Below are 22,565 nucleotides of genomic sequence, written 5' to 3'. Positions count from 1 at the left end.
CTCATCAATGGTCTGGTGCTTCCCAGTACCGGCTAAAACAATTAGACCGGTGCAGAAGAGTTCGCATAGGGGAGGATGCAGTGGCTTTATGAACGTCAAGATCACTTTGTGTTAGCGTAGAGACGTAGCTTCATAGTGTGTCTTCTGCCACATTTATTACGGAAGTTCCTCCAGTCCAAATTCCACCTTTGCATGAAACGTCAAACGTTTGGATATAATTCTCATCGTCTTCGCATGTGTGGCGATCCTCTGCATTGCGGTTTTCAAGAAACTTTCTGCCACTTACAACCAAACTATAGATAGAGCTTTGTCCCCGACGATACGACATGGATGCTTTTTAAGAGCGCGTAGATCTTCGTAACGGCCGGCAACGCTCGTGTGCTTCCTCTGGTGTTGCAAAAGACCAAGAAGACGCGATGAGCAATTCACCTGATAGTAAGTAGTACGCCCTACCCATCCATTACAATGCAGTGCCGGTGAGGATTCTTATGCGATCATATTGCGACATAAGATGTTAAGTGTGATTAACCCTGTATGTAAATTCACTAAAAGAATTAAGTAATAAATCCTATTAATGATGAAAACATGTTACGATTCAATATTAAGGTTGCCATGTAACCATATGACCTTACCAACGAGGACCACATTTGCTACAAAAAATTATCTAATTGCAAAGCTTATCTGGAAAGATTTTAATTTCAAAACGATTTCAACACACAAACGGATACGGGTACGCACGTAATAATGTCAATACGCATAGCGTGTTGCGACCAATGCGCGTTGTCTGAATTATAATAATATAATACCCGAATATATATTTATGGAGTAAGAGGACAAACAACTCACCTGTTGAAAAGCGATCCGTGTACAATCATACAGACACGAGATTTCGATAGTAGACGACCAGTATACCGATGTTAGACGAGGCGTAGGAGTGTTATGAAATATAGGGTTTTTTATTGGCTTAATCGAGTCTTTTGGGGGTAAAATTAAATAAGGTGCATTGTGCTCATTCCGCGACATTCTCAAGAGAGAGCTCGATAGAAAACACAAGTTTTTCCTGGCACTGGACGACGATTTCAAAAGAGAGACCTGCATAGCCCGTGTATACGGCGTATATATCTCCAGTACTGTCATCTGCATAGCATTGCATGGTGCCAGTCCTTCTCCCTTGCTTTTTGATATCTGCCGCCCATCTGTGTGCTAGGTATACCAGAAGATCCAGCCAATGGACTTTATAGTTGGTCAACTGGTGACTCTCTAGGTTTACCAAGGGGAGGTCGTTAATAATGCTTTTAGAGAGCACGGAGGTAATAGCAATAGGTCTAAAGCTAGCCCGATCCGAGCAACTGTGAGCACCTTGTTTTGGGATGAGACATTAATAAGTCCGGAACTATACTTTAGGGTACGAGTGCTTGAATAAACGCGTTAACGGAGTTGGCATCGCAACTAAGGAGCACATATTCTGAGCACAATGTGATAAATGTCATCCGGCCCGCTCGACTTCTTAACGTGTAAGGAAAACAATACTAGAATCCAAAAAAAGAACGCACCGAATGCCCATCAGCTGACTTATAGTCCAAGGAAAACAGAGTTATCGGAAACTGGCATTGGTTATTTCAGTTTCCAGGCCCTACATCTGCCACAAATCGGTACTACAGAGCTTGGTATGAAAATATCGATGCATTGTCGTATAAAATCGGCCACTGCCATAGCACAGGCACTGAGATCATAAGGAAAACAAACCCTGCCCCAAGATGCAAAAAAAGAACGCATACTATGCCAATCTGCTGACTTATAGAGCCAAACGGCTGGTTGCTGGTGGGCGTCGGATAGAATCTACACTCCTGTCGCACGTCTGAAGGGGAGCGATGACGAAGACCTGCTAACTATTGGGTTGTGTAGTCAGCAGCAGACCAATAAGGACTGTATGTGGCTATCCACGTCTGGGAGCCGCGTAGACGACTAAATTAATCACAACAGACATTACGCCCCAATGTAAAATTTTGCACAGATCGCCTTGAGCCTGGTATTGGAAATTATGCCCGTTGAAGTCAACAATGACTACGACTTAAAGGGATCTTTGCAAACACGTCGTCGATTGCCGATTGAATGCAGCCAGACACACGCGTAGATGAGACGCAGTCCTCAAAATCTACGGGCAGCATAGAGTAGACAGGTCCCTACCATTATTTGGCTAGACGGCGACAGCAGATATCCTCCTCCCCAATAAAAAAATCCCACATACCATCAGACAAAAACTTATGTGAAGATAACTAGCAATCACTTGTGGCTGTAACACCGAGGACATAGCCGAAGTTATCTTACATCTCGCACGATGACAGAAGGAATAATAACCTACTAAGCCTTATTAGGTACCAAGGAATGTTAACATACTTATGTTTTGCTTATCTGAAACTATTTTAAGTAGACTTTTCCCCCGATCAAATAAACAAAGACAAGAATATATGTTTTAGTTCTGATTGCTGTACTTGACGATATGTATCAACTCTTTTAATACGGTGATTATAAAATTATGTAAATTATAAACCATGCTTTGATACTAATACGAATTCTTGGGACGTGTTATTAATTCCATAATAAAATTACATTCATCGGACAATGAACGACACCTACACAGAACATACCTATTTGGTATAACCTAACTGTAATCAGACTGAATCATCTCAAAATACAGTTAGTTTATATATAGCCTCCTGTAAGTATTCTGGAGCGATAAACACTGATGCGTAGGCAGCGATTTTATATAGGCGCCTAATAAAGGCTAAATAGTTTTCATATATTACCAGATTAGGAACCTGAGACACTAAATACATGGCTGACCAATGAACAATCAGTAGTGGGGGTAACCCTTTACGTACCGCGGGACGGTATGGCACGTTCGTCATAGAACACCACGGTTCCATATGGCACAGCGATGAAATCCACATTACAGCGCAAAATTTTTGTTTTTTTTTTTCGAAGTTTTACCCAATACCTGGTATGTTCTATTTTTATAATACGTCTAGACTATATTTTCAAGACATTACAATAATTATAATGGAATGATTTATAGTTTTTGCTCATATAAATTCGACTTCAAAGAGCGTCCATTTAAAATTAATAAGGACTTTGAAGCGTCATTCCCTTTGTCTGTTTTTTATTATTTATTTATTTTGGAATTTGTTGAAATATTTTTATTTTACTTGAAACACTATCGCAAAATATATTTCAGTAGTTATCTTGTCCAAATATAGCATAGTTACATTTTAAAACATACACGAGCAATCTGGCACTTCAAGGTCGATCAAGGTCAAGGGATTCTTCTTAGTCTTTTGGAATGAATATCTCAAATTATTTCTATGAAAACTTGTTTAGTTTAGTATTAGAAAGAGCATATAAAGATGATTATAAAACCATAAAAACTAATAAATAAAACCAATTTTTTCATTGAAAATACTCATTTATTCTAAAATACAACGGGTTTTCAACATTGTGTCGTGTATGTAAAATAAAATACAATATGAATAATTTATGCATGGTCTACATAGCTTGTTTCGATAGGTTTCATATACATTCATTGATATTATCCTAGCCTTATTCTTTTGCTATACGTAAAATAATACGCATAGATACACTTTAGCGCGCGTAATCCCTCTGAAGAGGGATCGGCTCGTAAAGGGTTAATTTCTATTCCTTGGAGATGGTGTGAAAATGTGGGTATTTAGAGATTTCTTTGCATACTGACCGTGTTCTCGGCGTCTAGTTTGGCGTACACGTCGTGGTGCCGCCGACGAGAGCGCACCGCCTGTCGCAGTGAGCTACCCTCCCTCCCGCACCACCCCCCCACTCGCTCGCCCACCACCTCCAGCATGTCCGCAACGCGGCTGGAAAAACAACTCTATTAATACGGAGTTCGGTTTATGTTTCTTTACATTATGTCAGTTATGACAATAAGGGACAAGACGACGTGCTCGACTCGTCCTATTCAGCTGATGGTAACGGCACTCCAAATGCACTCGTCACCTTGAGACAAAAGATGTTAAGTTTCATTTGCCGAGTAATTTCACTAGCTACGGCGCTATTCTGACCGAAACAAAATACTGCTTACATATTACTGCTTCACGGCAGAAATAGGTGCCGTTGTGGTACCCATAATCTAGCCGGCATCCTGTGCAAAAGAGTCTCCCACTGGTAAAGTCGGTATCTTAGATGAGTCGCCATTTATATCATCACGGGGTTGTTCTATCATTGAATAAAAGGATAACAGTGACAGCGACACCTTTTGTTACCACAATAAGTAGTGAGCAAGCACTGTTTGTTTCGGTTTGAAGGACGCCGAAGTGGACTCCCGTGGCTTTTTTGATGTTAATTTCGGATTAATGTATCATCTAATAGCCTAACAAATGATCGGATTTGGTACAGTCGTACCAAATGACACGGTCTGGTAGCTGACTACATTCGATGGTATATCGCATTGTCCATCGCACAAAATTATCATTATTACCGTCCGGACCGTATTTAGTGTGACGCCGGACTAATTGGTGCAAGGCACCGGACCGTCCGATGGTCTGGCTGTACTAAATCCGACCATGTGTTTAAGCTATAACGCAACCTATTTTTGTCAACAAACAAATAATATTACGGGGGTATACCACAAAACACAAGCGGAAACCTTATTCAAATCGATTTAACTGATTCTGAGATAAATTGTGATCTTTTAGGTTGTATCTCACATTTGAAGGATAGAGTAAAGGTAACCTAAGATATGTATAAATAGTTTTTTGTGTAAACATATTTTACGCACGGTACACTAACGGTATCATAATATGTAAAGATGTGAATAAATATTTATGTGGATGGCTGATAAAAACAGTACAGCAAAATAAGTGCAAATGCGTGCTTCAATACTCATTAACAGAACATATAAATCGCATGCTAACTACAGTAATAATAAATGGTATTACCGAGCCTTATCGTGTATTTGGTTATTACAAACTACGCTTCCATGAAGATACATAAGTACATCTACCTATATACATAGTGAAGGACAAAACATGATGATTGTGATCCGATATTACTTCCTCCCAATTGAATGTTTACACCGCCGATATTTCTTACTACTTCCTTGTAAATACATAATATTAAATTACTATTATCGACTCGATAGAAAGATTACAGTACAAAACATTGAGAACAATGTTCAGGCTCCCACAGTGTATTAGTAATAAATACATGTACCTAGACAGAAATAACCCAAAATAGACTGAAATGCCAGGACAAACTAACAACCCATGCCAACGAGCTATCCAACAACGAGCTATCCTAAGTCTTTGAGCGGAAAGGGTGGCATCCAGTTCACCAGGCTTAAGAGACATGACGTCACAAATCTTAGTAAAAGATATCAATAATAAATGGAGAGTACAAAGTAATTTTACATCAATTTCGGACTCTCGACGATGATTCTTTGAGCATATGCAGCCAAAACAGTGGATTATTGTTTCAAATAACAGATTACAACAACGCAAAGAACCAAAAAAAAACAATTATCGATTCGGAAAATATTTAATTATTTTCAAGAATTTTTTGATGTCCGCGGTAAACATTACACGTATTGTATGTTTGTTACAGTTAAAGCCAGAACTACGGTAAATCTAAAAGACCCTAACATTTTAAGGCTGGGTACCGAGCCAAAGGCCTTGAGGAATCGAGTCGAGCTAGGTTACAGGTTGTAGGTTACAAGGTAGTTTTAATTCGGAATTCCTCCTCTTTCGTAAAACAAACATAAGTAGATAGGCACACAATCCGGATCTGCACTTTGTTTGGTTCCGAAATCCATAACATTTAGCAGTCGCCACTGGTAAAACCTAGCATGGAAATTGTAATGGTTAGAGCCTGCAAAATCGTCCCTTATTATAAATCATAACAATATATACTTACACCTTATTCATAATGGTCCGCTAACTCAAAACAGCCGCTAACGAGTGTTTTTTCTCATTTTGACTTAGGTGAATAGAAGAAGACAGACTGAGAATTAGCAATGCTTTAAGTTAGCAGACTATTATGAATAAAGGGGTTAGTGCTATAGCACCAACTAATCTAAATGTTAAAACACGGTGCCCACTGAAAATCATTGTCGAGCCTCAGACGGAAACACTAAAGTGCTTGCACTGCTCCTCAATGTTATTGTTCTCATTCATTTTTAAATTCCACTAGCTCTGTATTAATTATTCTTTATTATTGTTACACATTATGTTGGAATTACTTATTTTGTTTTTTTTTTATTTATATAAATTTCCTAAAATGTCCTGCAGTGTAATTATGTTGTTAATAAAGTTTATTATTATTAATGTTAGTAACGTACATTTTTCTAAAACCATCAAAAACTAGAGTTTTTTTACGAACGAAAGCCCACGACCTTTTTGTAACCGCTGATATTTTGACGTGAGGATTTTCGATTAACTTTATATCATTTTCTAAAGCTTAAGCAACGGTCTATCACGGGTAGTCGAAAACTTATTAATTTTAACATTCTACTCTAACTTTTCCATATAAAATTACAATATGCCATATTTTACAATAATATACATTATTATATAGTTAATTATTTATTAGGAAAACCAAAACCAGATTCAAAAACTTGAATGATATTTAAGATAATTACAGAGAGCCAATTAAAGGTCTCCACAAATAGTACTAGAGTAGAAAAATGCAACTAAAAACGTGGACATATACAATTCGAAAATTACAATTAACATGATGATTAGAGTAAAAGTTATAGTTATGAAAACCGAAGGACAAAATAATTTTCCTACAATGAAATTTGATGAAAAATTGCCTAATATATCAGTGGTCAGTTTAATACTCATATACATACAAAATTTGTTAATTATTTTATAGCTTTTATCTGCGACTTTGTCCGCGTGGAGTAGTTACTAAGGGCACTTTTTTATACGCTTTATATTAGCCTCACCGTTTGTATGTTTGTAACCGACTTTTTTGGGCGCGATTTTGACCCACTTTAAACGGCTAGATTTCAAACTTTGTAGATTTATCGAGGACCGATGACATTACACTAATTTGACTAAAAAATTAAAAATAAATAATAGTTAAAAAAAAAGTAAAAAGCATGCTTTATATAAAATTCAACTAAAAAATAGAAAATAGTGTAAAAAAATATATTTTATTGTAAAAGAGCGTGGGGTAAAGAAGAATTATTATTTTAAGAATATCTTAAAAAGCACCCCATGCTTTTTTTTACAATAAAATATATTTTTTTACACTATTTTCAATTTGAATTTATTTTCTATTTTTTAGTTGAATTTTATATAAAGCGTGCTTTTTAGTATTTTTATTTCATCCCTATGTAGGCCAAAGTTTCGAAAATGCTGGATCAAATACTTGTAAATTACTACTTATCAAAAGCCCAATTACAAAGTTTTATGGTGTCAAACGTTGTATTGCCAATTTAAGCAACAAAAATCGTGATTAAGAAAGAAGAAGATTCGAAGTTGTATGTATTTTTCAATTCTGAATCACAATAAAAAAAATTGTCAAAAATTAAAAAAAAAAGTATTTAATAGTGTGGTCATCCTTATCATTTAGGATTATGAAAAATAGATGTTGGCCGATTCTCAAACCTATCCGATATTCACACAAAATTTCATATAAAAATCGTTTTAGCCGTTTCGGAGGAGTTTGGAAGCAAACACCGCGACACGAGAATTTTATATAATATTAGATATTAGGGATAAACGCAAATAACAAATTTAATTTGTACGAAAATTTATGGACGATCGGGACTCGAAACCGCGCCTTACGGGGTCCGTCCGAGCGTAGTGTAGACGGAGCCACAACCTGGGAGTTGAACAAGAGCACTCGGACGCAGGTGTGTGCATATCATATAGGCAATTAGGCAGTGCCTACCTCGATACGAACCTATATAAGCACTAGTGTTAAAGTTAATTTAGTTTAATTTGGTTCCGTTATTTTATAACCACACTTCTATTTAACATCCACTCGTAAATCTCTTCCTTACACTAGATACTAAATACCTACGGTAACCAATCTTTTCATATTCCAAAGATCAACTACGTAAAGTTAGATCCACAGTGCCTACCTTAGTAGAAGACAAATGCACGCCCCTGCTCGGACGGTACCCAAAAGACGAGGCTTCGAGTGCCGTATCGTTCATAAATTTTGGTGAGTAAATTTGTATAAGTAAAAAGATTAAAATATCGAATCTTATAAACGCTTCCTTCGATGATTTAATGTACAGGCACGGCCGTCGAGCCGAGTATACTTCGAAAGTTGTTCCCTCAATTGAGATATAATACAGGACATAATGCTAACGTACTCCAATGATTATCAATCACTCCTTTGTTAGCTCAAGCGAGCGGTTCCTGTTCTACACACAATGAAAAACTGTTCATTCCAATCGAATTTACTTATATTGAGACAAATCCAAATATATCGCCTAAAAACGAGACATCTCGACAGCTATAGTAGCAGGCTAGCAAATTATAAAATGATATCCTTGGAGGATCGTAGGCAAATCCATGAACAGATATTTTTATATAAAATCATTAATGGGATGTTGGATTGCCCGCAGCTATTGAGCAAGATAAATATTCACATGCCAACTAGAGCACCTCAACTGGCAAAATATAAACCGTTTATACCTGATCGAGCAAACTCTAATCTCGGATTTCACTCCCCACTGAATAGGCTGTTGCGTCAATACAACACTATAATTTCAAACAAGCGATCTATAGATGTTTTTGGAGATACAGTAGCACAATTTAAGAGAAACCTGACACTCTGATTAGTAAAATGTAATGACCTAATTTATAATAAAAAATGCATAGACAAGATATATTGTACCTATACTATAGTATTTTAGTGATTATATTGAAGTGACTGTATTTTAGCTTGTAATGATTTATAGAATTAATTTATCTTTTTATATTGTTTTAACATGTTAGCGTTATAGGACTTCAATTTACTTTTATATAATTAACAACTAAATTGTTTGTATGTTAATGTGCATGATGTGTTCACCTGTAATTGCAGGAACACGATTTTTTAAATTTATGTTACAATCTTATGAATTGTCTTGTGTATTCTGTGTTGGTGGACCTTGTATAAATAAATAAAATAAATAAATAAATATTTGAATTAAAACTTCTACTCTACTCGACGTATGAGAGAAATTTTATAACCATTAATATAACCGTGTAAGTGTATAGTCTGTGACAATAAATATAGTTCCTCTCTTCAGTTAGCAAAGCTAAGCAGTAAGCACGTTGTATAATATAATGAACCTTGGAATTGCTTCATTCATAATAGTTACTGTAACAGATTTTGATTCATAAGTCGTAAACAATCAGCCACGCTTGGAATTGAAGCTTCTTTGTTTTTTGAATATGAAACCACTGGATAACGCACGTAGTGAAAAATCTGTCTGGTTGTCTATACGCTGTTTTATTGTAAGTCTATGGTTATAACACAAAATACAAAATACTTACAGATGTGGTGAAATGTCAACAAACGCACGTGTTATTTTAAAACAATACGCTTTGTTCGTTTTGATATAATATTCACCGTGTTGAAGACAAAAGACGATTCGTGGCTGAATCACACTAGAATTTGAATGTAAATTATATAATATACTAGCTACCCCGACAGACGTTGTTCTGTAGATAGTAAAAATACTGTTTTATAGGAATTTGCCAATAATATTTCGAAACATCAAGAATTATTTAAGTAGTAAATACCCCTGTTCTTATAATAAAATTGTTCTATTCTATTCTTCCTACTATGGCTCCTGTGGAAGGTATACCACAAGTTTGCCAATGTCACGTTAAGGTAGACCACCAAGCTTAGAGTATTATTTTACTAATTTTAACGGTAGTGATCGGTGCTTAAGATTGAAACAAGTTTTATTTTCTTATACCTGAAACAAATATACATGCTGTTAGGACTATAAAGGACATACACAAATATAATTACTTAAATTATTTGATATAAGTACTTAGTGCTATTTACAACTTAATGTTATTTATTTTAATATATTTACACAAAATATATACAAAAGGAGTGAAAACTTGGTTGCGTTAAAGGGCAATTGAAGAATAAATGATCCACGTTTCCCTCCTCTAGACCAAATGAAATTGTTTCACAACGGAACTGACAAATCGTACGTCAATAAATTCTCTCATAGAAAATCCTCCTCCTCCTCGCGTCGGTTACCTCAGTGCTGAGGGTCGTGATCATCTCGACAGAGTACTTTTTTGCGTATTATTTGCCGCCATCTGCCCCTGTCGGAAGCAGAGTGTAAAGCGTCGTGGACAGTGGTTTCAAGGGCAGTGCGAATCTGATCGATCCATCGCATGGGGCTCCTTCCTCTTGGTCTTCTTCCCTCCACCTTCCCTGTTACCATCAGTCTCTCCAGGTTGTCTTCATCCCTTCTGGCAATGTGACCGAAGTATTCTAGGACCCTACGCAAGCAGATGGTAGAGAGCCTATGAAATGAGCCTCATAGAAAATATGTCCATACAAAACAAATCATGGAATTAAAAATAAATATGGGTCTCAAAATCGATATAAAAACTATCCTATCTCTCAAGTTGGACTAAACTGCACTCCATGAAGTAATCCCCATTAAAATACGTTCATTAGTTTAGGGAGTCCATCGCGGACAAACAACGTGTCACGTAATTTATATATATTAAGATATATAATATGGGATAGCCTCAGAATTATGTTCCTATAGGATTATCGGAACTAAATCCAGGTATATCTTTGTGAAACATATTTATCACCAACCAAACAATATGCGTAATATCAAGCTCAACCTGTCTGTCCGAAATGGCAATTAACACCAATACACAACCTCAATTAATATCTCAATATTAATAATTTTATCGTTTAACTAGCGGACCGAACAGACATTGTCCTGTTCACACGTCTTAAATTTGAGAAATCCAGCCGTACAGGAGGTAACTCAAAATAATATAAACCATTCTCGAATCCACCTGAAGACACACAGAAAATTTCATTTCATCATCAAAATTAGCAGGAGTTCAGTAACACCAAGTACACCGAAGATGGTGCGAAATGCCACACAAGCCACAAGCCGACGAGCGAGGTCGTGTATTGAGCAAGGCGGAGCACTCTTTGGGCCGTTTCTGCAGATTTGACGTTTATTACGAAGAAGTTAGTGTTCGTTTAGATTGTTTCGATAGGTAAGGTATTTAAATTTTTGTCGTTCCGCGAATTAGGTAGCAATGTACGAACATTGTGCATACTTTACTCTTAAAATTTACTGAAATACGGTTTCACATCAGTGAAAATAATTTATTTTTTTGGGTATGTAATACCTACAGCGTTACTACGTTTCTTAAATATTGTAAATGGAGGCCCCATTTAACCTCCCTTCGGGTTTACTGGTAGTTTTATAAACAACCTGTATAGAGCATTATAATTGATTAGTTTGTACATTGTTTATTCATAGAGTAACGCGTCTAACAAACAAACCCTTCTACAAAATACTTTTTAAAGGATTATGACTCCCTACCATCTTTTTTTAAGTACATCGTAACAATAAGATAACGTTTACTGGAAAATCAGCAAAAACGATACAAGTGGTAACTACATGAACCCAAAGTTGATAAAACGAAATAGAACTATAATATACCAATTAATTTGTACCAAAATTTACAGACGATGCGGGACTCGAACCCCCGCCTCTCGGGTTCCGTCCAAGCGCTCTTAACAACTAAGCCAACCTTCCGAGTGACGCATCGATTGTAAACCTTGGTATACCTTTATTTATTCACGGCTTTACTCACGTTTAATTATATATTAAAGTCATGTTAATACATAAAGTTATAATGTCTCACAAATATCTTAATAATTTAAATGGTATCTTGTTTAACTCTCTAGCTGTGGCTCCACTTTTATAAATAAATTCTCCATAAATAGATACTAGTACAAATTAAATTTGTATATTTACTTACTCCCAGAAGTGAGGCATATCACTTAAAAATAACAAACTGTTTACAATTATGATAACAATCGAGACTCGCCTTGTTGACTCGAGACACCTTCTTGGACAAGCGTGACGGTCGAGCCTCATTCAATGCCCACTAAATAAAATGCTGCATAACTAAATTTTAATTTCAATAATTTTACTTATACGAAATACAAAGATAATTTTAAAATTGAAGGTTGAACTATCATCGTTCGACCTTCAAAAATTATTTTGTGTGTAAAATATTTACTTAATGATTTGAGTATATTGTAACGGCTTTCAACCATAGATTAGGCAACAGATATTTGGCAACATTATCAAGACGAAATAATTAAGGAAAAAGTACTGCCGGGGCCTTTCGATCTCACAATAATGGATACGATTTGTTCTAACTTCGATTACATCAACCATGATTGCATAATAAGATTTTGATGTTTAAATTATAGAATGTAATAAGTAAATTATTTGTGTTTAAGTTAAGTGGTTTAGGTAACTAAGTCTGAGATCTACAGGATGGTTTTCCGAGAAGGGCGGTGATGGCCAAGTCGGAAACTACGCAACTAGAAAAAAGTCATGAAAGGACTCATGATCTCGATTTGAAAGAAATTAATAACTGCATATTTAGTTTTTTTAAATTTCTTTAACTTTTCACGGAAATCGACCTGAATGATATATCAAAAAAATTACATCTATATTATTGTACCAATGCACTCTTTTGCTGATAAATAACAAATTTCGCAAACAAATGTATTAAAAAATGAAAGCATATTAAAAACATTTTACAAATTGCTTTTCATATTTCACTTTTACGTAACTAAGTTGCTCAAAATGGTTTCCGTTGACTCCAATGATGATGAATTTATAATATGTCTCTCTAAATACCATACTGCATCTGACACCATGACAGAATTGATCCTCGATAGAATATTAACAAGAAAATATGATTTCTAACAAAAAGTTTGAATGGGAGGTGAATTTTCTTCCGTGAAAAAAATATAAAACAGAAAATTTGGTATTTCCTTTCATTTTTTGTAATACATTTCATTGCAAAGATCAACTTCACTTAAGTAAAACCGAGCTGAGTGTGATAAAACACGAACTTGACTTATGCATTGGGCTGCCTTAGCTTGCGCAGCATAATTTCAGCCGCCAAATGAATATAAAAACGAAATAAAAGATTATGCTAAACTTACACTTACACTCAACTAAGTTTTATGTAAGCTACGTAAGTTGAAACTAGCCATGTTCAAGGATGATGTATAGATCACAGCCTAAATACTAAGATAATTTAGACGTCTTTTCAACAGGCCAGGAATATTAGTTTCTCCTAATATAGGCTTATTCTAAACTCAATTGTTTTGACGTTTTCACAGCTGTCATAGCCTGTCTAGACATATAAATAATCTAAGCCTAAATGTCATATTGACGTTAATAGCAAAAGTGAAAAAAAAAAAAACACTTTCCAAAGTTGCCTTAAATACGTCATTCACGGATCTGTCTATTTATAGCCTGTATCGCGAAACGTAAACGTTACTGAATATAAGTTCGTTAGAAAAAAAAATTAAATAATGATTAAATTACTGACCGGCCACGAGTAAACAAACAGCTCTTGTATTGTCTCATGAATATTAATCTCCCCCCACTTGTGTTCATTAATTAGGAAGTAGTAGAACAAGAAAAATAATTAGGCATAATGTCACATGTTGATAAGGAAAACTAAGACAATGGGTCTAAACGTAATCTATGTTATGCTGTTGTAACATTGATGATTTCGGGTTAATCGCATATTGCCCGGGGGCCTGTGATACTAAAATTATGATTGTTTTTAGGGTTCTGTAGTCCAACGGCAAAAAACGGAACCCTTATAGATTCGTCATGTCTGTCTGTCCATCCGTCCGTATGTCACAGCGACTTTTTTCCGAAACTATAATAACTATACTGTTGAAACTTGGTAAGTACTTAGATGTATTCTGTGAACCGCATTAAGATTTTCACACGAAAATAGAAAAAAAAACTAAAAAATGGACGAAGACACCGAAAAAAAAATAACGAACGTCACAAACGTCAGAAAAGTTTAGGAACCAACTTCACCCTGTTACTTTTGTGTTACAGAGATGCGCGCGCATCTTAAAATTTCACTCTCATCATTTTTTCATGACGCACCTAAAGAAGTATAACTTCTAAAATTAATATGATATTATATAACGTCATGATTTGATAAAGGATATACATTCGTCAGTCTCTAGCACACCGATAATCTTTAATAGCAGCCCGGGAAGCAATCTGCTTGCAAACAGCTGTTTGAGAATAGTACAGTCCACTCCGCTCTGATGGATAATAATTACAAACTTCACTCTGTTGTTAATGCATTTAATATATCTCAATTATATGCATCTATATTAAACTTTTTTAGTGTTGTAGTTTTTTTTTTATGGAATAGGAGGACAAACGAGCGTACGGGTCACCTGGTGTTAAGTGATCACCGCCGCCCACATGCTCTTTCAACACCAGAGGAATCACAAGAGCGTTGCCGGCCTTTAAGGAGGGTGTACGCGCTTTTTTTGAAGGTACCCATGTCGTATCGTCCCGGAAACACCGCACAGGGAAGCTCATTCCACAGCTTCGTAGTACGCGGAAGAAAACTCCTTGAAAACCGCACTGTGGAGGACCGCCACACATCCAGATGGTGGGGATGATATCCTTACTTGTGGCGTGTCGTGCAAAGGTGGAATGGAATTATTAGCAGTGGAGTTTATAGCAGTGAGTAATATAGGTAAGTAATATGGTATAATAGACAAGAAAAGGTCTAATTTATTAATGTTAATGTGGATTGTGAACAATATAATAAAAGATCTTAGACATTACATATCTAATATATAAAATTCTCGTGTCATGGTGTTAAACTTTGAACTCCTCCGAAACGGGTTGACCGATTCTCATGAAATTTTCAGTGCATATTGGGTAGGTCTGAGAATCGGACAACATCTATTTTTCAACCCCCTAAATGTTAAGGGTTTTTACACGAATTGACACGAATTTTATTTTTTATTTTTTTTTTCGACATTTTTTTTAAATTTGTTTGATTATGAGTCAGCATTAAAAAGTACATACAACTTCAAATTTTCACCCATCTACGATCAACACTTACTTTTGTATCGCGATTTTAATATCGGCAATACAACGTTTGCTGGGTCAGCTAGTAATATATATCATTCTTCTGTACGTGTGTTGAGAGTGAACTCCCCCTCCTGGACCGATTTGAATGGATTTTTTTGTGTGAGTTCAAGCGGATTCGAGGATTTAGATTCACGATTGAATTACTTCATAAACAGCTGGACTGATTTTGATGATTTTTTGTGTGTTCCAGTGAATTTAAGAATGGTTTAGATTCTCCATTCTGTCCATACATAAATCTCCTGCCCATGTGTATGTATGTTAGTGAGCTTAACCCAACGGCTGGACGAATTTTTTGAATTTCAGACGTGTGTACAGGACAACGTATATATAAAGGTTAATGAAAGGTTTGGGAAAACAAACAATTATATTTACAGCACATGTTATACTTAGACATTTCATGATCAGCCCGAAGCGAAATTCGTACAACAACATATGCGTTAATGTTACGCATAATTATTATTTAATTATCTGTATTGAGCGCGCCATTGTGTACTAGATAAACTCAACTAATGCGTTGAAACAATGACCGGATTTCGCACTTTAATTTGATTCTCATATTTTTCGTTCATTAAGTAAATTCCTTTTCATTTATTATATTGATAAAATAAAATGCTGCTTCCCTCCATAGAGAGGGAAAAACTCATACAAATTACTTCCCACCCAAGGGCCGGAATGAACTTTAAAAATAGAACTGCTTTCAGCTGTGAAGAGTTTTCTGTAAAAGAAAAACTAATAAAAAAGAATGCTGCAGCCATGTGACTTTCTAAACAGCCAGTGTGAACTTAGCGCAAACTTCTTTGAGCGGAATAAGCCGCAACAATTACGCGGAGAGTTCCATATTTAAAATTTAAAAAGTCGTCATTTATTGTCCTAATTTGACAATTCATTTTAAATAGGTACTACTAATATTATGATTTAATATCAATAAATAGTTTAGATAAACAACTAGTTTTATTTTCCTCATATTTGAAATGAAAAGTAAAGTGCTTAACACGGGTAAAAGAATCAAATCCTACTCGGACTGTAGCCGCCCTTGCTACGTCTAAATACCTCAGGAATTGATTCTTTCGACCCTTGGTTAACAATCTACTATTTCTTTATTACTATTTACTGTTACATACCGGTAGGGAAACAAATGGTGCTCTGAGAGACACGAAACTGTCACATATTTCACACATTGAAATTTTTGAAGTGGAAACTTCTTTTTTTTTTAATTTATTTAATTATAACTGTATGCACATTGGTACTTAAATTTAACATCTCGCCAAACTATTGCTACATTTTGTTGGCGAGTATACGCTCTTTTAATACTATAATATTGTGCATCTATAAAAGGCATTTATTTTCTCAAAATTGATTCCTTTAGAATTCTTTTTGATGTCATTTCTAATAACTACTAGATACTACTACCGCTTCGGAAACAAATGGCGCTCTGAGAGAGAAGAAGCGGCGCAAGAAACTCTCCCAGCATTCTTTTTTTGCGCTCTTTTCAATAAAAAAAAATACCTAAATTGTAAGTAAAATATAAGAAATTATACCTAATTTGTAAGTTATCTACACTTATACTAATACACATATAATATAATACTTAGTTATTAATTCATAATATTCCTAAAAACAGCCCTATTTTGGTAGGGAAAAAATCTTATGGAATCGTGTCGCGTTTTATTAAAAAAAAACATTTAAATAAGAGTGACTCAAACCGTAATAATTATTATTACATACATTGCATATTTATAACAATATTATATGGAATAAAGTAGTATTCAGTTATGTATATATATTCAATTATGAATTAATTGTGCTATTCAATCTGGAGCAACTAACTAAATAATAAAATTCTCGACAATATTCAACCATCTGTGTACCATTGGCGATAATAATCAAATATTTGTGTATAATTTTCAATTTTTTTTTAATGGAATAGGAGGACAAACGAGCGTACGGGTCACCTGGTGTTAAGTGATCACCGCCGCCCACATTCTCTTGCAACACCAGAGGAATCACAAGAGCGTTGCCGGCCTTTAAGGAAGGTGTACGCGCTTATTTTGTACTATTATTTCACCATTCGGAAGATACATTCGGTCACGTTTCCACACAGAACCTCTCGACTGCCTTTCTTTGGTTTTTGACCATAAATCAATATTATATTCAAATAACATCAACATGGTCATCATTGTCTGTGACTGCCGCTTTTTTTTACTAAGTATTATGTACTTCAAAGAGTGACTGAAACCGCATATCAAATCAGCCCATTATACAAATCCGGGAATAATAAAGTATTGTCGTCCGCCATTTTGACTTTTGTCTGACATTATTAGAAATAATGAAAACAATGATCGCATAACGTAGACTTACAATATACTAGCGTAAATAAGCCAAAAAGAAGAACATCTCTAACGGACATACAACAAGGTAGAAAGGGAAAGCAAATCTATCGTTACTGTAACCGATTTTCATTGACAAGTCCTACACAGTCAGCCACGCTTGGAATTAGCTCTTCTGTTTTTTGAATATTAAACTAGCTAACCACTAGTTAGCGCAGACATTGACAAAATATCAAAATTGGTCACGTATTATTGAGCTGTAAGGTGGTATATTTGTGGGAGAGTTTTCGAAATTACACCCACAACTGAATTCTGCATCGTTCTTCAAATATTTATTATATATTTATTTATAACATCATCAGAAATCATCAACAATACACAGCAGTAATTTATGTAAAACTGAGTGTGCAATTGAGACTTAATTACATGACTGAAAAATAATTTATAAATTAGTCGCTATAAGTTCGTGGATTCGTAATTTAAATTCAAATATTTTTTATTTAAAATAGGTTTAAAAATCACTTATTGAAGGTCTAAAACTACCACCCATTCAAAATAGAGTGCCTCAGTCCTGAGAAGAACGGACGCTAGCTCAGCGGGCTATAATTTACTCTAATTAAGTTACAATATAAAATTATGTACTATTGTACAAAAAAAATTACAATTCATAATAGCTTGAGGACGTTCGCCCCATTCCCAGTCTGTCTCATCATTAAGAAAATCATTTATATTATAGTAACCTTTACCACACATACGTTTTTTTACAATTCTTTTGAATTTGGTAACACATTTGTTTCATACATTTTTAGGATTATGTTGTAAAAGTATATAATACATCGCCCATTAAAAGACTTATAAACGTACATTACCGAGTAACATATAGAAATTATATAACATAATATAGAAACTAGCTGTCGCAGCAGACGTCGTATTACCAATTAAAGTAATTAAAAAAAATCAATAATTAAAATTTTTCGTACTACAATTCTTGTATTCGATTGACATCCTGCAACCCTATTGCGGATGTGGATGGAACAGAATAATATAAAAATCGTGATTAAAACAGGGGTTGATCGTAGACGGGTGAAAATTTTAAGTTGTATTTTTTAATGCTGAAGCATAATAAAATAAAAATAAATTAAATAATAACATATTTAGGGGTGGGATCATTTAGGGGTAAGAGAAATAGATGTTGGCCGATTCTCAAACCAATCCGATATTCACACAAAAATTTCATATAAATGAAGAAGTGGTAACACACACCGCGAAACGATAATTTTATATATTTGATAAAACTGCTATTATATAACGGGATTTTGGAGAAGTGGCTTCCTGCCTGTTCACAGATCACCAAAACACCACGCATTAAATAAGTCAAGACAAAAAATGTGATCAATATTAATTAAGACATTTATAAAAATCCAGTTATCTTGCATGTGATGATTTTATAATAAGGCATAAGAACTTCTTACATAATATTTTACTTGCGATTTCATATATATGCAGGTCGTTATAATTTTTTTATCTATGCAATTTAAATAATAATCTGTGTTTATTTTATTTAATAATATCTAATCAAAATCAAATTTAAACTGTGACAGTTTTCAAGTAACTCTCTTTCACGTACCAACAACAAAACTGTATGAACTTCATTGCGTGATAAAAAGCAGAAACACCGTCAGAAAGAGAACAGAAACGCGCCTATCAGTCCTCTTTTTTAAAATTTCCAGTTGAGTTTTTAAATGAGCATCGACGGGTTACAAGGAGAATTGAAGACAATGGACATTTCCCAAACACTTACTCTCTAGTCCGCCAGGGGAAACAAGTATAGCCTAGACCGTACAATTGAGTATTGGCTAACCCTGCGAATATCGCGACGTCATTATTAGCCAACAAACCTGGATGTAAAAAACCAGTAGAGTATTGCTGTGAAGATTGCCAGCTCGACTGCAGCGCTGTCCACTCGCACCCTCTCCACAACACTCCACACATTGATCATCGTATCCATATTTACATCAACTACATCAGTTAAATTAAGTACACTCATCAAACCGGCACTGCACTTCACTGAAATACTCAAATTAAGACAACGAATGCTTTCGTATATCGCGAGTGCACATCTGCGAGACACGTCCTACCCCGACGAGAGGCAACGGCCAACTGAATATGAATTACGAATACTGAATAAGTAGTTTCAATACAATACACATAATCATATAATTAACATAGGTGCCGATGCGTGATAATGTTTATCGTGGCATTCAAGTGTAAAACTAAGTAAAGACAAAGAGGCAAATATAATATTAACCTTCAGTCTTTCCAGGATCAAAATCAATTAACGGCACGATTTACGGAGGTCTATATGGGTCGGTAGGAAATTAGGAATGAGACCAATGTATAAAAATTATAGCGAATGTTTAATTTTTAATACTTTCTAAGAAATTTATATTATATGATGTTATGATATAATCAGAAGAGTGAATGGCGGAGTTCAGATTATTCCAGGTGATCCGTGCGAATGTTTGCTCTCCTCTTTCATATCACATAAGTAATTCTTTTATTTCACGTGCCACGTATATTACGTATGCATGGGGCCTATTATTTAATTATGGTAGTAGTATCATTTCGGTCCTATCATTATTCGAAGAAAACGTAAATTTGTGTCTCACGCACTTTGCGTGTTTTGGTGTCATGCCATTAAATGGATTAGTAGTTGGTAGGATTGAATACGCCAAATTATGAAAAGGCATCGATACACGTTCGATAAATGATGTATCTATTGATTTTGAAAATTCCAGTCTGCTTCAATACAAACAAATTTATGTTAATATAAAACTAGAACCGTTATGTGGCCCTTATTACTTCAACCTAGACGTACCTATATTGTACAGTCAAACTTAAGAATAAGAAAGCTAGTATAAGGATGGAATGAAGGGAGACAAACAACCTATAGAAATATGTCAGAGGTAGCTAGAGCCAATTTCTGCTACCCCGATTGGAGACTGGCGTGTTTATAGTCATATATCTAGAACGATTTGGCGTTGCGTAGAGACGTCGCTTCATTGTGTGTCTTCTACCGCATTTATCACGGAGAGTGTTCCGAAGAGCTGTTTCACGTGACTCCTGCCACCGAATTACACCTTCTACTTCTACACGCAAGATTAGAATATCATCCCTACCATCTGGATGTGGGGCGGTCCTCCACAGTGCGGTTTTCAAGGAGCTTCCTTCCATGTACTACAATGCTGTGGAATGAGCTTCCTTGTGCGGTGTTTCCGGGACGATACGACATGGGTGCCTTCAAAAAAAAAACGCGAAACATTCCATAAAGGCCAGCAACGCTCCTGTGTATCCTCTGGTACCAGGTACGCTCGTTTGTCCTCCTTTTCCATAAAAAAAAATTGAAAGGCATCTAAAAAGTATGCAACAACCAAACTCAGATATTATAGTGAATGCACACAAAAGAAACAACTCTCGATGCCGACTTCTATTTCAAGCTCGAAACAAAAGCAATTAACTTCACCGATCACTGAACTGGGCTACGCATACAGTTTTCATTATCATATGAAAACAATGAGTGAAACGTAATTGGCTCACGATAAACTCACAACTGTGCACTATGCACTATGAACGGACCAGACCACGTGAATGTGCCTTTGTATTTGGCTGATGTAACGCCGATACACGGACAAAGAACTGTTCAAATATATTATAATATATATGTCGGGAAATTATCATCGGGTTATTGTCTTTTGTGACTATTTCCCATCATATTGATTTTAGGATTAATCTCTCATACTATGCAGACCCTAAAGTACAAGTCAATGGTTATTAAGGATTATTTAGAATATGAGCATAACAAAAGTTTTTTTTTAATGAAAATATGAAGCGGATCTGATGGTAATTGATACGACCTACCCATTACAATGCAGTGCCGCTCAGGATTCTTGAAAAACCCTAAAATTCAGAGCGGCACTATAATTGCGCTCGCCACCTTGAGATATAAGATGTTAAGTCCAGTAATTTCACTAGCTACAGCGCCCTTCAGACCGAAACACAGTATTGTTTACACATTACTATTTCACGGCAGGAGTAGGCGTTATTGTGGTTTCCAAATCCTAGCCGGCATCCTGTGCAAATGAGCCTCCGTTCATTCAACATTCCGTACATATGATCCCGCGTCACCATGCTTTGTCTCCCGTACTCTACCTTTCACCATAGAATATTTCAAATATAATAAAGCCATTTTTTCTAAGAAATATGTACTGCGTATGTTTTAGATAAATGTTCAAGATTTTTATAATAAGACGTGACGAGACGAGTTCTCCTGTTACAATGAGATGCCATCAATCTGTATTATAACAGGTTTTACCAAATAATAAAAACAAATAAAATGATGAAGATTTTTGAGTACTGTCTTACCGCATTTATCATAGGAGATGTTTCCAAGAGCTATTCGACCTGATTCCTACCGATCTCCACAATCGAAACCCACCTACTAAACTATCATCTTCACCATCTAGATGTATCGAAATTTCTTCCACTTACAACCAACTGTGGAGCTTCCTTACGCGGACGATATGACAGGGCGACCTTCAAAAATGATACTAATACAGCTTCCTGAAAGACGGTCGGTAACGCCCGTGCGATGGATGTCTCAAGGAAAAATGGTGATCCCAATACCATCAGGTGAGACGTAGTCACGTTTGTTTTCCTATTCCAAAAAAAACTGCTTTTAGAAAATATTTCACATTATTATCATAACTAAATTAATTTTGGTGTACTAGAATTCACGACGCATTGCATACCTATACGTACAAATGTATACTATTATATATATTATATAATTCGCCTATATCAAATAATTGCAAAGTGCACACTTAGCTACTTTGAATAATATTCGCGTTAAACTAGTTATTGAATTAAACTTTTGCAATATTTTTCTTTATCCATCTCCGTAGTGAATTCGCAAATGTTATACTACTCAACTAACGGGCTAGTAATTTTTCAACGAAACACCAGTATAT

At 35.4% G+C, this 22,565-nt stretch overlaps 1 protein-coding gene across 1 annotated transcript in view; it reads right to left on the bottom strand.

The window, feature by feature from the left end:
- LOC126979702 (glycerol-3-phosphate acyltransferase 1, mitochondrial) overlaps positions 1-19,686 on the bottom strand; it is a 70,827-nt gene extending 51,141 nt beyond the window's left edge. Inside the window, exons 1-2 of the mRNA XM_050829164.1 lie at positions 19,437-19,686; positions 3,749-3,887 (exon numbers count right to left, since the gene is read on the bottom strand). Coding sequence (XP_050685121.1) covers positions 3,749-3,887; positions 19,437-19,585 — 288 coding nt within the window. The 5' untranslated portion in view covers positions 19,586-19,686. The remainder of the gene's footprint in view (positions 1-3,748; positions 3,888-19,436) is intronic.
- Positions 19,687-22,565: the final 2,879 nt, after the last annotated feature.

This window comes from Leptidea sinapis, chromosome 4 (genome assembly GCF_905404315.1).
Source record: "Leptidea sinapis chromosome 4, ilLepSina1.1, whole genome shotgun sequence".
NCBI classification, from domain to species: Eukaryota; Metazoa; Arthropoda; class Insecta; order Lepidoptera; family Pieridae; genus Leptidea; species Leptidea sinapis.
The sequence above is the reverse complement of the archived record's forward strand: the minus strand, read 5'-3'. Positions and strand labels throughout refer to the sequence as shown.